General features: G+C 39.4%; 1 protein-coding gene across 1 annotated transcript in view; it reads left to right on the top strand.

The window, feature by feature from the left end:
• Window positions 1-16,580, top strand: part of NBAS (NBAS subunit of NRZ tethering complex) — a 388,118-nt gene that overhangs the window by 192,027 nt on the left and 179,511 nt on the right. Inside the window, exons 32-33 of the mRNA XM_055121563.1 lie at window positions 8,463-8,576; window positions 15,365-15,478. Of these exons, the coding sequence (XP_054977538.1) occupies window positions 8,463-8,576; window positions 15,365-15,478 (228 nt within the window). The remainder of the gene's footprint in view (window positions 1-8,462; window positions 8,577-15,364; window positions 15,479-16,580) is intronic.

Here is a 16,580-nt window from a genome sequence, read left to right as displayed (position 1 = left end):
CCCTTCACCTTTTCTGACTTCCTCTCCCTCCCCATTTTAATAATTTTTATTTGATCAGAATGTTTTAATGCAAACATTTCTCATGCAGTTCCCAACATGCTGCTGAATTATTGAGCCTAGAATTTCTTGGGTGCTCAGTTAGCTGTGGTTTTGCTGGCACCGCTTGCACACTGGCTGCTGGGGTTGGACTAGCTGCCCGGATGCCCGCTGTCCTGCTGCCCCTTCGTGGGAACTCCTGGCCGAGCAGCCTTTTAAGAAAGGCTTTCATGCCCTGACAGCTCTCTCCGGCTTGATGTATTGATCTGGAGTTTCCTATTAGAATTGCTGTCAGAAACCTTCCGGATGTGGAGACGGGAAACTGGATTTGTATACTGTTCCCTGTCTTCTACCCCGACTGCTGTGTTAGGCTTAAGCCGCTTTTGCATTCATCATTAATGCTGGCTAAACAAAGTAATGATATTTAAAGATTTATGGTTCCGGTATTTTTATTACAGTTGGTTTACATAGCTCATTCTGTCACTTTGCTTTGCTTTGTAGCCCTCTTTACCCACACTCCATGGGTTGCTGTTTTTCATCAGTTGAAGGCTGGTGGTACTAGAGAAATTATAATTAATGAACTGATAGAAATAGTGAAAGTACCTTTTAAAATGGTCCCAGATAGAAAGTCTCCTATGAAGCATTAGTATGTGTCATTCTGTTCATTTCCCTGTAATTTGTGTGCCTGTATGTGTGTGTATAAGAAATTAATCATTAATTGAACAGAGTGTGCAGGCTGGCGTGATAGTGCAGCCATAGCGTGTTTGCCTTGCATGCTGCCGACCTGGGTTCCAGCCCTGGCACCCCATGTGGCCCTCTCAGGCCACCAGGAGTGACCCCTGAGTGCAGAGCCAGGAGTAAGCCCTGACACTCCTGCGTGTGGCCCTGGAACAAAAGCGAACACACAAAACTAATGAACAGAGAGTAGGCATTTCAGCTGTCCTTCACTTTTTCTATACAGATTTCTCAGTTAGTAACCAGACTTACAGTTTAGTTAGCTACATGCAGCCTGGAACCAGTTTTGTCGCTTGCTGCTGGGGCACTGGACAAGTGTCTAAACCTCATTGTGTGTTCAAGTTCTTCGGTTCTAAAATGGGGGTGCTAATGAGCACTGAATCGACGGGCTTATAAAGATTGATCAAGTCTGCGTGTTCATTCAACCTGAGATATTGTAGTAGCTCTAGAAGTTACAAGCCTCAGACATATGGCATTTTTGTTACTTAAATTCTCTTTTTCCCAGGGGTATATTTGGGTCCCAGGTCTACTCCTGGGATGCTCAGGAGCCAGTGTGTGCTGCTGGGGACCTAGCTGGGGTCAGCTGCACTCCAGGCCAGTGCCTAATCCTCGGTACCATCTCTCCAGCCTCTACTTAAAATTTTTAAATCTATTTTATTTTAGTCACTTTTGACCAGACATATTTTTGCCCTCTCAGAGATTGAACTCAGGGCCCTGTACATCTAAGGAAAATCTCTAGTCCTTAAACTTTTTCAAAATAATTCTTCCAGGGGCCATCCCCGGTAGCGCTGGGAGAAGGGGTCCAGGAGGGTCTCGGTGATGCCAGGCCTGGCACTTCAGACCTGAGAGTTGAGTGCTGGGCTCTGGCGATGCCCACTGGCCCCTGAGGCTGCTCCGACCCGTGCTTGCAGGGCTGCGTGGTTTCTGCCTTCACTCAGGCCCTGGGGTGTTAGGCGTATGTTCTGCCACCGGAATCATACTTTTGATTCCTTTATATATTTTTTCAAAGTCACATTGATTTATGGCAATATGTAATTTTCAGGTTTATGATATTGTAATTACACATGGAGTCACTGTCATCCCGTTGCTCATTGATTTGCTTGAGCAACAAGTTTCCATGTGAGACTTGTTATTGTGTTTGGCATATGAAATGCGCCATGGGTAGCTTGCCAGGCTCTGTCGTGCAGGCGGGATACTCTCGGTAGCTTGCCAGGCTATCAACAAGTCTCACAGTGGAGACGTTACTGGTGCCTGCTCGAGCAAATCGATGAGCAACGGGATGACAGTGACAGTGACAATGATGATATTATAACTAGATACCGAAGTAATATTTGGGTTTCCATTTGGGCCCAGTTTACAAAAATTGACTGCTCTCCTTTGCCAGTTTATCTGATTTTCAACTCTCTTCCCCTCTCGTCACCACTCAGCTGTTCCGTCTGCCTATACTTTTAATTGTTATTTTGGTAATAGTTACCTTGACAGGTGTAATGTAATATTATGGCTTCAGTTTCTGTTTTTCTAATAATAAATGATGATGAACATCTTTTCAATAGGTCTGTTGGCCATCTGTATGTCATCTTTAGAGAAATGTCTAGTCAGATAGTCTGATATTTATTTATTCAATTTATTTTTTAAAATTTGATTTTATAAGGTAGTTCACAATATTTGATTGCATTTAATATTCAAACACCAATCCCACCACCATTACGCCTTCCCCACCACCATATTTGGGATGTTTCCATCCCAAGTTCCAATCTCTGTCCCAAAACACAACTGAAATAATATATTTCGTATTGTTGGTTGTGAAAAAATTTCTGAAAATGCTACAAAAAGGTATCCAGAAAGGGAATAGTGTGAAGGTTGTTCTATTTTGGCAGGGGTCGTTAAAACCTTCTTTAGCATATCACAAACATGTTGTCCAAAGTTGAGTGATGTGAACTTTCGTATAGATATCTGAATATATATATATGCATATATATGTATATACACATATATATATTTCCCTCTATGATTGGTTGCCTGCTCTCTGAATCCCATCAGTTGTGGTGTGGTTCTTTTGGAAAATGGGTAGGGAGTGTCTTATGATGTGTCCAGAAATACGTTCACTTGTGCGTGAGGCCCGGCCTGAGCTTGTGGGGAGTGGCCTTGAGCATGGTGGTGGTTGGGTAGTGCATTTTTTCGGCTGCCAGGACCGGGTCCCTTGGGAAGGGGAGGGCTCTCTGGGGCACCCGAGTGGAACAGCCTGGCGTGGGGTCCTGTGGCATGACTATGGCAGGCATCATATTGCTCCCTTCCGGGAGAGAAATCTACTGATATTTCAATCAAACTGACCCTCTGCTCAGTTTTCAAAACAAATTGTTACTTTGTTGTTGTGTGTTGGGAGGATTTGTTTTTGTTTTGTTTTGCTTTGTGTTTTGGGAGTCACACCTGGATCATGCTCAGGGCTTCCTCCTGGTGCTGTGCTCAGGAATCACTCCTGGGGTTCCTCTGGAAGTAAGTGGTGTCGGGCATCAAATCTGCATTGGCCACATGAATGGCGAGTGCCCTACTTGCTGACTACCATTCTGGCCCCACGTGTTATGAATTACATATATATATATATATATATATATGTAGGCATACATATATATATATATATGATGTTAGCCCCTTGTTTGGTATTAAGTACACAAATACGTGAAGGTATCTTCTAAATGAAAGAGAAACAAGCAAGTGGTCTCCCCTGTCTCCTTATTCTCCCACTCTCCTCACTCTCCTTTCGTCCATTTACTTTTCCCCCCTCTTCACTTTGTCTCCTTTTATTTCCATTTTACAAGACCAATTTAGATACTTTATTCCAGGAACTAGAATAGTAAAGGGGATAAGGAGATAACATTTCCTGCCACACTGTAGTACACAGTGTGGTCACACTTTCTGTTGACAGGCCAGTCGCACCAGAATGTTATGTATGTATGTTATGTATTGAAATTTTGATTCAGCCACTTTGATTGTGTATATTCTGTGGCAACTTAAAAATCTTCAAATTTCAGCCTGCTGAGAATGGGATAGTAACTGAGTGTTCCACAGACCTGAACGTCTGCGAAAGCCCTGAATGTCAAACCTTAGAACACAGACTTGTTCCACTGAAGCAACCTGTAGTACAAAGCATCTGAGTGTGAATAGGCATAACAACACCCCCAGCAGCTAGCATTATGGAGTGATTTTTTTATGTTCTAAGTATTTACATGTATTTAAAATTTTTTTTTTCATAAAAAACCCGTGTTGCAGTAACTTTTTATTATTTCTCCAATTTTGGCTGGCTGAAGAAATCAAGGCACAGAAATTTAAGTAGCCAGTTGGAGAAATTCAAGAATTCAAGCCTTGGCAGTCGTAGAAGCCTGCGTTTGTAAATTGTAGATAATTCTGATGAAGTGTTGTGAGTATGGAAGAGACTTCCAGAAGCCAATCAGACTCGTGCTCTTACTCATCACTGATGCCCTGCCTTCTCACCTGTGTAGTTCATGTATGTTGCACATATCTGATAGTGTACGAGAATGACTGAAATTGATCCTTTCCGCTGTTTGAACCGTCTAGGTTGGCTGGAGACACACGTGCTGCCCTCTCTTGTGAGATCGTGTTCAGAGTGTTTAGCATGTAATAAGAATGTCAAGAAATGCTCTCTTTGTGTTTGTGTATTTTATAGTCATTTTATTTCTTTTATGTTATATTTGGGAGATTCAGAGGAAAATGAGGTATGCTGAGTTATTAAAAGATCAATTCATGCTAGTCCTTTTCTTGTTCATTAATTCCATTTTGACAAGGAATTTCAGGAGTTAAAGACTACCCTTCATGGAACAATCATAACATTTAAGGCTTGGAATTCATTTAAGTAAGAAATCACATTAAAAATATTTATGTCGGGGCTGGAGCGATAGCACAGCGGGTAGGGCGTTTGCCTTGCACGCGGCCGACTCGGGTTCGAATCCCAGCATCCCATATGGTCCCCTGAGCACCGCCAGGAGTAATTCCTGAGTGTAGAACCAGGAGTAACCCCTGTGCATTGCCGGGTGTGACCCAAAAAAAAAAGCAAAAAAAAAAAAAAAATATATTTATGTCGTGAAATTTGCTTATAAGTGGATAGACATGGAGAGTATCATACTATGTGAAACAAGTCAGAAGAGAGGGACAGACATAGAATGACTGCACCCATTTGTGGAATATAAAATAACATAGTATATGAGACTCAAGGGCCAGGAGAATTGCTCCATGGTTGAAAGCCTGTCTCATGTTTTGGGGGGAGAAGGTAGCTGGGATAAAGAAGGGACCAGTTAGATGGTGGGTGGGAGGGATCACTCAGGATCTGGCCCATATCCCTATCACTTGGGATATTTTGTTCATGTATATATATACACACACACACACACACACACACACACACACACACACACACACACAGTCATAAGCAGTGGAAGAGCACTGTGATGATAATCTCACAGAGCTTGAAAATACATTAGATAAAAGCTTTTGGAGCATGGCAGTTGCACTGTGTTAGAATTCTCTCCAGATTTACTTAATGTACTTAAAATATTAGTAGTGTACCTTGCTTAGGACAGCAAAGAGACAAAAACCGAAATTTGAGTGTTATATTTAATGGAAGTTGCCTGAAAATGATGATAAAGTGCCATGTGTGATTTTATTTCCCTACTTTCCCTAAGCTAGGAGGAGAATTCATTAGCATTACTAAAGCTAGAGCTTCTATAAGAAAAGTAAAAGAAAGCTATAAAAGTTTAAACTTTCCAGGGTTTTACAAATGTAGATGACTGTTATATCTCTGACAGGTGATACTTTGAAAATCAAAGTAAAAACCTAGAGAAAGTATCTATTTTGTATTTATTGGATCAAAAATACTAGGTTAGGGATTTTTTTTTTAAATTATTAGTAAGTTAGATAAAAATGCCACAAAGCAGTAGAAGATGCCAAGGAAATAAGGTCATTTTTGGATGCAGAAAGTTCTGGAAATGTTTGAGTGTATATGCTGTCTCAGTATTGTAACTTTGCAAAACTATTTTACAGTAAAGGACTATTTTTCAGTAAAATAGTAAAACTATGTTACAGTAAAATATCTGTTGTATGTGAGAACAAATTTATTTCTTGCTGACAGCCATGTTTGCTCTTCTACTTTATGAATTACGGCATTCTTGTAGCTGAGGGAAAAGATCACTTGTAGGGTCCCATGATGATGCTTAATATTTACTCAGAAGTGACACATGCCACTTTGCTCACTTTTCATTGCTTTTGAAATATTTGGCTAAAGCAAATGTTAGTAGGCAGGTGTTTGGGATATGAATGATTGTAGTGCATACTGGGAACAAAAAGCATTCTGCAAAACCTATATTCACATGTAAATATTGCCTGTTGTAGACCTCCCTTATTTACTCCCTTGTCATCTACCTTTTCACCCAAAAGGTTTTACCTTTTTTTAGGGAATTAAAAGGACATGATATTTATAACTGGTTCCCAAATGGTTCAGGAAAATAAATTTTTAAAAAAATATTTGTGCATATATCTGTATGTAGAGGGAGTGAGTGCATATGTGTAATTGAAGAATTCTTAGAAACTTTCTTGTTAGCGTTCTGTAAGTTTGAAATGAATCATAATAGAAACTGATTAAAGGAAAGAGTCCATTCCAAAGCAGAACTTCTCACCTTTCTCCTCTGTTTCACCCATACCTGGATATCCTCTCCCTACTAGAAGTTCTTGAGCACAGGGATATATGGGGATATTGACAGGGATTTAGGAATAGGTAAAGAGATGAACATGTGAGAAGATTTAAAGCGTTGGGTTAAATTATGGTCCATCACTTTTAAAAATGACTTTGGCCAAAGAAGTCATCCTTTCTACACCTTTCACAGTTTCTTCATAGGAGTACAGTAATCGGTCTTGACTCACAAGGTTAGGCCCTGTAGGGTTAATGGTCCTGAAGCACCTAAGCAGTGCCTGTGTGGGCTGTGTTTGTTCACTGTCAGCTGCCTTCCTTGCCGTTGTGAATATTGATTAGGGCCCAGTCTCCCAGTTGTTGCCATGCTGCTTAAAGGTTTAGACTACTATATAGGTGGCATTCCTTGTAACGTATGCGTAGTACTCCTTAAATAAAAAATTTTCCCACAAAGCTCTTAATGATCTCATATTGTGAAACGTTGTGAGCAAAGATGTTTTATTTTTCTAACATCTAACATAAGTGAGAGGGTTGAGCCCATTTTTGGAAAAAGAGTCATCTATTTGGAACAATGAGCACTTTAGGATTTCTGCCCTACAAATTAGGGATCATGGGTAGGAGATAGAAAATGAATATTTGGAAGATTCAGTGGATTTGTTGGGGAACGTGCTGAGTGTTTGAAAAGATCTATGTTGTACATTATTCAGAAATAATGAAAGTTGTTTAATGTGTCCTTTATTCTTATTGATTTTGAAATCTCACAGTTTTTATTTTCTTTGTTTAGTTTAAATTAGAAAGGTCATGGCACCCTTTGGTGATATCCCTGCTTATAATCTGTAATATATCTTTTTAAAAATAATTTTTCAATTTTATTGAGAAGTAATTGACATAATCACTACAGTTTAAGGAATATGACTTTGTGATTTGTCTTGAATATATTTGTGAATAAAAACAAAAAAAAAGTTGAAAGATTGTCCTTGATTAAAAACTCTCAACAACTTCACACATACTATAACATGTCATATAGTCTTGTTAACTCTAGCGAATAGCCCTAAGATTGCATACCTAGTGTATATTTGTCTTAAAACTAGAAGTTTGTGCTTTACACCCATGCACCCTCTTCCAACCCCCTTGCCACCAACATTTGTCACTGTTAATCACAAATTCAATTTATTGATAATTATTTTTTCCACTTTAAGGATTTTTTACTGTATGAGTGTGATCATACAATAATTTTTTCTCTGATTTACTTCACTTGGCTTAATATTTTCAAGATCTATATGTTTCCAAATGGCACATTTTTAAAATTTCATGATGAAATAATATTTGACTATATATGACTATATAATACCACTATTTTTGGTATTATATACCAATGAGGGATTGCTTATTGCTGTTTCTGACCTAGTGGTTGATAGTGTTTCTGTGCAACTCTTGGCTAGTATATATTTTTTGCAAAAATGTCTTTAAGTTTCTATTCATTTTAAAATGATTTATGTTTAGCTCTTGAGTTCTTTGGAGTTCTTTGTTTTGAATGTTCACTAACCTCTGATCAGATACATGGTTTGCAAAATTTTTCTTTTTCATTTGCAGGCTGATTTTTTTTTTAGTTCTGTTGATTGTTTCTTTGACTGTACAATACCTTGTTAGTTTAATGCATTTCACTTGTTCACTCTTGATAGTGATATTTGCACTTTAGGTTTTTAGGTGTTATACCAGAAAACTGCCATTAAGACCCAGGTGAAGGAGTTTCTCACCCAACCCCCAGCCCACATCCCCGCTGTTTTCATCTAGAAGTTTTAAGAAAAGCAGTTGCCTGTTTATGTCTTGAATACATTTTTTAGTTAACTTTTGTAAGTGATAGCGGTCTAATTACGTTTCTTTGTGTGTGGCTATTCGATTTTATAAGCACTCTTATTTATTTACGAGCTCCATTGAATGTGTTTGACTTTGTTTCCAAATATGTTTCTATGTAAGTTATGTCTTTCTCTTGTAGTGCGATTGTGCTCTGACCGGCTTGGCCTCATTAAGGAGTGTATCTGCCAGTCCCCCACATGCTACAAACAGTCTGCCAAGCTTCTGGGCCTTGCTGAGTTGCTGAGAATAGCAGGTACGTTTTAAATGCTAAACTACAGAATGCAGTTTCTGTGTTATCATTTACATCATCCTAGATAAATGTCAGAATACTTGCTTATGTTGTCAGAAGAGCTGCTTTGGGGCATAGATTTGTCTTTTCTTTCCCCCTACCCCTCTCTCTTTCTCTTTTTAATTTGGTTTGAGCCTGGTGGCACCCAGAGCCTACTTCTAGTTCTGGCTCAGGGATCACATGTGGTGCCAGCTCAGCAGGCATGCAAGGGAACTGCCTTACCTGCTGTACAGTCTCTGCGGTTCCTAGCTTTGTCTTTCCACGAAACAGTGTCCTGTCATTAAAATATGTGTATTGCACTCTTGGGATGTGCCCAGTGAGGACAGGCTTATATTCAGGCTTCCACCTAGTTGTTAGAATAGAAGTAGAAGTGAGGACGGACATTTATAACCAGTAAACTAGAATATGGGAGGACCCAGCTCTGCCAGTTCACTCTCAGTGTTCAACTATGATGCGTTAGTTTTGCTTTTGCATTTGGTGATGCTGAGGATCAGACCCAGGGCATCACACAGGTAAGGCTAGTGCCTTATATCTCGGCATGTGGTGTTCTATTTTTGAACATTTGCTTAGGATAATGTGTGCATTTACTGTGTGATGTTCTTTACATATATTGTCTCATTTCATCTGCTATTAAATGGTGACAACGATGCTGCTGTTTTATTTTGTAAGGGACATTAAGGATCTAAGAAATTAAATTTCTTGCTTGGTAGCGTTAAATAGCAGTTAAAAATTTTTATTGGAAGTTTATAGCCACACTGTTTTACCTGCTAGACTCTTTCAAATAACTTCCTTTCATGTTTTAAAAATCATATTGATCTTTTAAGAACAGTTGTCCATTTTGTTTCATAAGCCATACTTTGAAGGATATTCTAAGTGACAAAGGAAATTTCATATTTTAATTTTGAACACACACATATATGTATATAGTTAGAATAATTAGTGCATATAATAATTTTTTAAACTTAAGTATGGACTCTGTCTTGGGCCTATCATTTTTTGTACATTTCAATGTGTCTAGTTGAAAGCTTAGCGTTAGCATATTGACCTTTGAACTCTGAGCATCCTTGGGAAGCTGCTATGCTGCGTTAGGGTTAGGCTTCTGTTGTGAGGAGGATGATGATGGAGAAGCTGGGTGTGGGATCTGAAGATTGACTCAGTCTTGACACTTCTGTATACTTGCCAAATGCCTTAAGCTCTGTTTTCCTGTTGGGAAAATAGTAATGATATTTTCATTGCTTTACCTGCCAAGTTTTTAAGAGGGCCCAATAAATTAATTTATGTAAAAGCACTTTGTCAACGTTGACACACTCTGATCATCAGGGGAAAACTTCATAAGCATTCAGTCCATAGAAACTAATGGAGCAGTCAGGAATGCGGTGTCTATTTTTCATGTGCCTATGCAGATTAATTTCTCTTTTTGTCCTTGTGACACATTGATAGAGAAACAGGAGGATGGGAAACTGTGAAACTGTCCATGTCTTTAATGGAATAGACATTCTTTTTCACCAGTTTAGAGCTTCCATGAAATCACCACCAGATAGTGGCTAGAGATGAGCTCCTCTTAAAGATTCACAGTATGTGGTGTCTGGGTGGGGAGACTTCAGTAACAGAGTGGAATAGCTCCTGCACTTCTTTTTTAAGTAGTTTTTCCTACAGATGGCAGTCTTAATGGTCTACATTCTTTTTTTTTTTTGCTGGTGACCTGACTATGGGGGCAGAAAGACTCTCCTCAATGCATGCCCGGGCCCACGGATTAAGATCAGGATCTCATACTTGCCCCTGGGTGCTTTCTAAGCCACAGAGACATCTTCCCTGCCCTTCTTGATGGGGATTCCTAAAAGTATGGTTAAGAGGGCAAGGAAAGCCCTGGAAGCCATTGAGTCATCTTCCTGGCCCCTAGCCCAGCATCTTGGGTGGATAGACTTAGAAGAGGTTTAAGGAATTAGTGTCTTCCTAAAGGCCAATTCCTAGACCAACGGAATCAAATTAATCTAAAGAGCTTTCTAAAACTATATTTTTTAAAGGGTCATTTTAGAGACTCTGAAATCAGGAATTCAGGGACTCGCAGTTAAGTGAGTCTAATGTGGAGTCAAAATAAGATAATCCTATTCACTTGTTTTAGATATCTCTTCTAATGTGAATGGTCTACATTCTTACATGGTGGCTAAAAAGTCAGTATCCCAAAGAAGCTCGCATAGTCGATGGCAATTTTCGAGTCAGTTTTGGAGCAGCGTAATTTCTATTGTATCTCATTCATGGATGTAGTCCCAACCCTTCCAGATTCACAGGGCAGGGTTAGAGAGCCCGCTGGAAGACATGAGTGGGACTAGGTGATCTGCTTCTGAGCTGCTTCACTCACATGGCTGTTTGGAGCCTCAGTTTGCCCCCGGTAAGGACCTGCTTTCCTTTCCAGTGAACTTCCCCATGGACCTTGCGTATTCTCCAGGCATTCTTTCTCCTGCAGCATTTGGCTCATGAGTTAGCAAGGAGGAATGCGTGATGCCTTTTGTAACTTAGTCTTGGCGGTATAGTAACATATCCATCTTCTCTTTGTTAGAAACTTAAGTCACTAATTAGTATGTGTGCTCTCAAAGGAAGAGGCATTTATTTCCATCTTTTGGAGGGAGTATCAAAGGATTTGTGAATGCAGTTTAAATTATATTTTATATACTTAGTTTAATCATCCCATGGTTTTATTTAGACTAGGTTTATGAATCATTTTATTGGATAGATTTCTAATTTGATCATATTTCTTCCCCTTTTTTTGGAAAATGTGAGTTTTTGTTATATTTTTCTCGATACCTCTTTTAGGCCTCTTGTTCTGGTTATATTTTTCCTTTTATTCACTTAGAATTGTAAAATTAGTTTCAAAATATTTTAACTTAAGTAGAGTACAGTAGAGTGAGTAGGCCTTTTGCCTTGCTCGTGACCAACCTGGGCTTGATCTCCAGCCATATGGTTCCCGGAACCCCACCAGGAATGATGCCTGAGTGGATAGCCAGGAGTGTACCCCGAACACTGCTGGGTGTAGCGCCCAGTCCCCCCAATCCCAATTATCTTAACTTTGTACGTCAAGGTGACCATTTGACCCATCAACATATAAAAATTTGAATTTGCAGCAATAATTCAATGTTATACTTTCATACTCGTGTCAGTTACTCCTTACCATGTTCTTTGTGGCAGAGATCTGAATTAGTATTTTTAACATAAGGGAACAGTATAAAGAAATTAAGGTTTCACAGCTAAAAATTTTCTTATGTTGAATTTCTTATGCTGTAGTCACTTTTTTTTTTTTTTTTGGTTATTGGTGATGGCAACCAGTGAATCCTTACTAAAACTCAGTTGATTTAGAGCTTTAATTCCTTTTCTTGGTTTTGTTTTGGGACTGAACCCAGTGTGCTCAGGAATCACTCCTGCCAGCACTTGGGGGGCCACACGCAGTGTTGAGAATTGAACTGGGGGGAGCCGCAGACAGGGCAAGCACCGTGACCTCTAGACTGTCCCTCTGGCCCCTGAAAATGATTGTTTACTTTTTCTTTTAGCCTAAATATAAAAATTATATTTGTCCTGTAACTTTGAATTATTCATCTTATACTTAAACACCTGGCAAGAGCCTGGCAAGCTACCAAGAGTATCCGCCCGCACGGCAGAGCCTGCCAAGCCACCCGTGGTGTATTCGATATGCCAAAAAACAGTAACAAGTCTCACAATGGAGACGTTACTGAACAAATCAATGAACAATGGGAAGACAGTGCTACAGTGCTATATTTAAACACTGCATTCAAAATTAAACCTTCCCGCAATTTCATTGATGATTTTTTGCGGGAGTACCCTCATGTGCATGTCTGTGTGCTCAGTATGGAGAATCTGGCAAGGAAGCAACCTTTTTCTTTCAGAGCTTATATTCTGATAGAGGGTGTAATTATTGAAGATTGCCTCAGGGCCTGGGACATGGCTCAAAGGGCTGGACTGCGGGTCTCTATGCGGGAGACCTGGCTTGGATCCCCAACACCAGGTGGTTCCCGCTTACTACCAGGGGTGACGCCTGAGCCTTTAATAGCGAGAAGCCCCTGAATACCACCAGGATTTGACCCCAAGCCAAAGACAAAACCAGAACAACAAGAACAATGCAGTAGACTGGTATTTGGAAAATGAGAAGGGAAAAGGTATGTAGGAAGAGTAACAAAACATTGTATTTAATGGAAAAAGTAAGGAAACGTCAGAGATGGGAGCAACGTCTAAGTTGACTTCTGAGGATATTCTCGGGAAAATAATTTAAGGTCTTTATGTTAGTAGAAATTGAACTTGGTTATATTCTCCCAAACACTGGCACTCACTGTAACAAATGAGAGACTTGTGCTGCTAGTGAAACCATAAATTTTATCTATTCTACACTGTGTGCAAGGCTTTCTCCTGCTGTTTGCTGTTCAGTAGTTACAGTTAGAATGGTCAGAGGAAAATTTGAAAAATTAAGTAGCAAAGAAGTATAGAGTTTAAAATATTTGTTTAGGCTTGCTCTCTAAGCCTGTGTTCTCCCTTGAACTGTATCTTGATTGCTCGTCTCTGTGTTTCTTTGTTTGCTTGTTCTACCCTGGAGATGACTGTTCTCGTTCTCTCTTGAACATATTTTTTCTCTTTTTCTCTGTCACATCTTTCTAAGCAAGTTTTATTCAAAGAAACAGCATAGAAGTTTAAAGTTTGTTTAAAACTTTTTTAAACAAAAGTTTTTAAAATGTTTTTTTCTCTTTAAAAAATGGCATTTTTTAGAGAAATACACAAAACACTCCTGAAATTTATATGGAACAATACCCCCCCCCCCAATAGCTAAAGCAATCTTTGGGGGAAAAAAATGGGTGGCGTCACCTTCCCCAACTTCAAACTCTACTACAAAGCAGTAGTTACTAAAACAGCATGGTATTGGTATAAAAACGGACCTGCAGACCAATGGAACAGAGTTGAATATCCTGTCACAGACCCCGACATATATGGCCACTTAATCTTTGACAAAGGAGCAAGAAATGCAAAGTGGAACAAGAAAAGCCTCTTCAACAAGTGGTGCTGGGAAAACTGGACAGCTACCTGCAAAAAAATGAACTCTGACCTCTGTCTAATGCCAGGCACAAAAGTCAGGTCAAAGTGGATTAAAGACCTCAATATCAGACATGAATCTGTAATGTTCATAGAAGAAAACGTAGGCAGAACTCTTCATGACATTGAAGCTAAAAGCATCTTTAAGGATGAAACAGCACTGACCATGCAAGTGGAAGCAAACATAAACAAATGGGACTACATCAAACTTAGAAGCTTCTGCACTTCAAAAGAAACAGTGACCAAAATACAGAAAGAGCCCACAGACTGGGAAAGAATATTTACCCAATACCCATCTGATAAGGGATTAATATCCAGGATATACAAGATACTTGTAGAATTGTATAAGAAAAAACCTCCAACCCCATCAAAAAATGGAGAAAGAAAATGAACAGAAGTTTCCTCAAGAAAGAAATACAAATGGCCAAAAGGCACATGAAAAAATGCTTCACATCACTAGTCATCAGGGAGACGCAAATCAAAACAACAGTGAGATATCATCTCACACCACAGAGGCTAGCACACATTCAAAAGAACAAAAGCAACCAGTGCTGGCATGGATGTGGGGAAAAAGGGACGTTCCTTCACTGTTGGTGGGAATGCCGACTGGTCCAGTCTTTCTGGAAAACAATATGGACAGTCCTTCAGAAACTAGAAATTGAGTTTCCATATCACCTTGCAATACCACTTCTGGGAATATGTCCCGAGGATGCAAAAGAGCACAGTAGAAATGATATCTGTACCTATATATTTATTGCAGCACTGTTCACAATAGCCAAATTCTGGAAACAACCCGAGTGCCCTAAGACAGATCACTGGTTAAAGAAACTTTGGTACGTCTACACAATGGAATACTATGCAGCTGTTAGGAGAGATGAAGTCATGAAATTTGCTTATAAATGGATAAACATGGAGAGTATCATGCTAAGTGAAATGAGTCAGAAAGAGAGGGACAGACATAGAGGGACTGGGACTGCACTCATTTGTGGAATATAGAATAACATCACATAAGGCTGACACCCAAGGACAGTAGATACAAGCACCAGGGGGATTGCCCCATAGCTGGAAGACTGCTTCATGAGCAGAGGGGAGAAGGCAGATGGGATAGAGAAGGGATCTCTAAGGAAATGATGGCTAGAGAAACCAGTTGGGATGGGAGATGCATGCCGAAAGTGGATAATGGACCAAACATGATGACCTCTCAGTGTCTGTGTTGCAAGCCATAATGCCCAAAAGAAGAGAGAGAGTATGGGGAATATTGTCTGCCATAGAGGCAGGGGGAGGGTGGGAAGGGGGGGTATACCCAGGATATTGGTGGTGGGGAATGTGCACTGGTGGAGGGATGGATGTTTGATCATTGTGAGATTGTGACCCAAACATGAAAGCTTGTAACTATCTCATGGTGATTCAATAAAATTTTTAAAATTAAAAAATAAAATAAGAGTTTTTTTCTCTTGTTGTTTAGTTGGACATGTTACAGTGAGCATGTTTGGTCTGGAGCTGAGTTTAACCATTGGCTCCTAGGAGATGTGTGGAAGATGAAAGTTGCCCTGACTTTCAACCCTACCCTTTATTTTGAGTTACTTAAAGGGAATTATTCCTGACCTCTTAAGCATTTGATGCTGCCATAATGTAATTACTAAATTATTTATGTGTGCTCATAGGTGAAGATGCAGAAGAAAGACGTGGACAGGTTCTGATCCTTCTGGTTGATCAGGCGCTTCGTTTCCATGACTACAAAGCAGCCAATGTACATTGTCAGGAACTGATGGCCACAGGTGGAGTAAAGTACTAACTTAACACCATTCCTGCACTCACTCTGTGCGTGCTGAGTAAGGGCAAAGGGAAATTCTAAAATCAACCGACCTGATTGGTGTGGCAGCCATCAAAAAAACATTTGATTTATATGTCTTTAGACATGTTTTTTTGGGCATTGGTAGGTCTATATACCACGTGCTCCTAGAGGTTAAATCTTACCTGAGATTTTTGGTAGTTTTGCTTCCCCTATTTTAAGAAAAGTAGCATATAAAATATTTTCTGGTAGTATATATATTTGCAATGTAATTATAGATATCATTTAAATTTTTGCATCATCTGTAATATATGGCTCTAGTTAATCTTTCTACTTAATTTTTAAATGTAACTACATTTAAAACAAATGTTGAGAAATGGGAAAATAGTTTGCAAACTCCAAATTTCCCATGTTAAAAATTCTAACTCAGGTTTTTGAAAGGTAGCAGATTTCTTTTGTGGAATAATTCTCTATTAAATAAGATATTCCACAGTATGTTAAGAAGTGATGTCCAGTTATCAGTGCTAAATTACCGACTTTTTATAGCTTTTCACTTTCTGATAACTAGTGGAGCTGTGCACTTAGGCACTGGTGTCTGTGTGCTCTCTGTACATATACTGTTAAAGAAAGGATTTTTCTGTCATTTAAAAAAGGTGGAAGGAAGACTACATTCAGAACTTTTATAATATACGTTGACTTTTTAAAAGGGTTGAGAGGTCAGACTCAACTTTCTTTATAAAGTAATAAATAAATTATCGTTTAATTTTAGAGAAGCAAGATAGTTTTTATTGGAACTTATTTAGAAAGATGCAAGGGGAGAGGAAGGGAGAAGAGCGGGTTCAAGAGAGAACAGAGACTTTTTCAGAGTGGAAATAGGTAAGCAAAGAAGCAGAGACAAGCAGGATTCATGTTCAGGGGAGAGCATGGGCTTGAAGAACAAGCCCAGACTCAGCTTTAAACTCACAAAAGACATCTGGGGATTTACAACTAAGGAGCTGAGAGATCAATGGAGGAAATATCACTGTCTTATCACTGTCTTGGGACATTAAGGTTAGTGGGGTTTTTGCCAAATTGACTTAATGGAGTCT

Source organism: Sorex araneus, chromosome X (assembly GCF_027595985.1).
Source record: "Sorex araneus isolate mSorAra2 chromosome X, mSorAra2.pri, whole genome shotgun sequence".
NCBI classification, from domain to species: domain Eukaryota; kingdom Metazoa; phylum Chordata; class Mammalia; order Eulipotyphla; family Soricidae; genus Sorex; species Sorex araneus.
The sequence above is the reverse complement of the archived record's forward strand: the minus strand, read 5'-3'. Positions and strand labels throughout refer to the sequence as shown.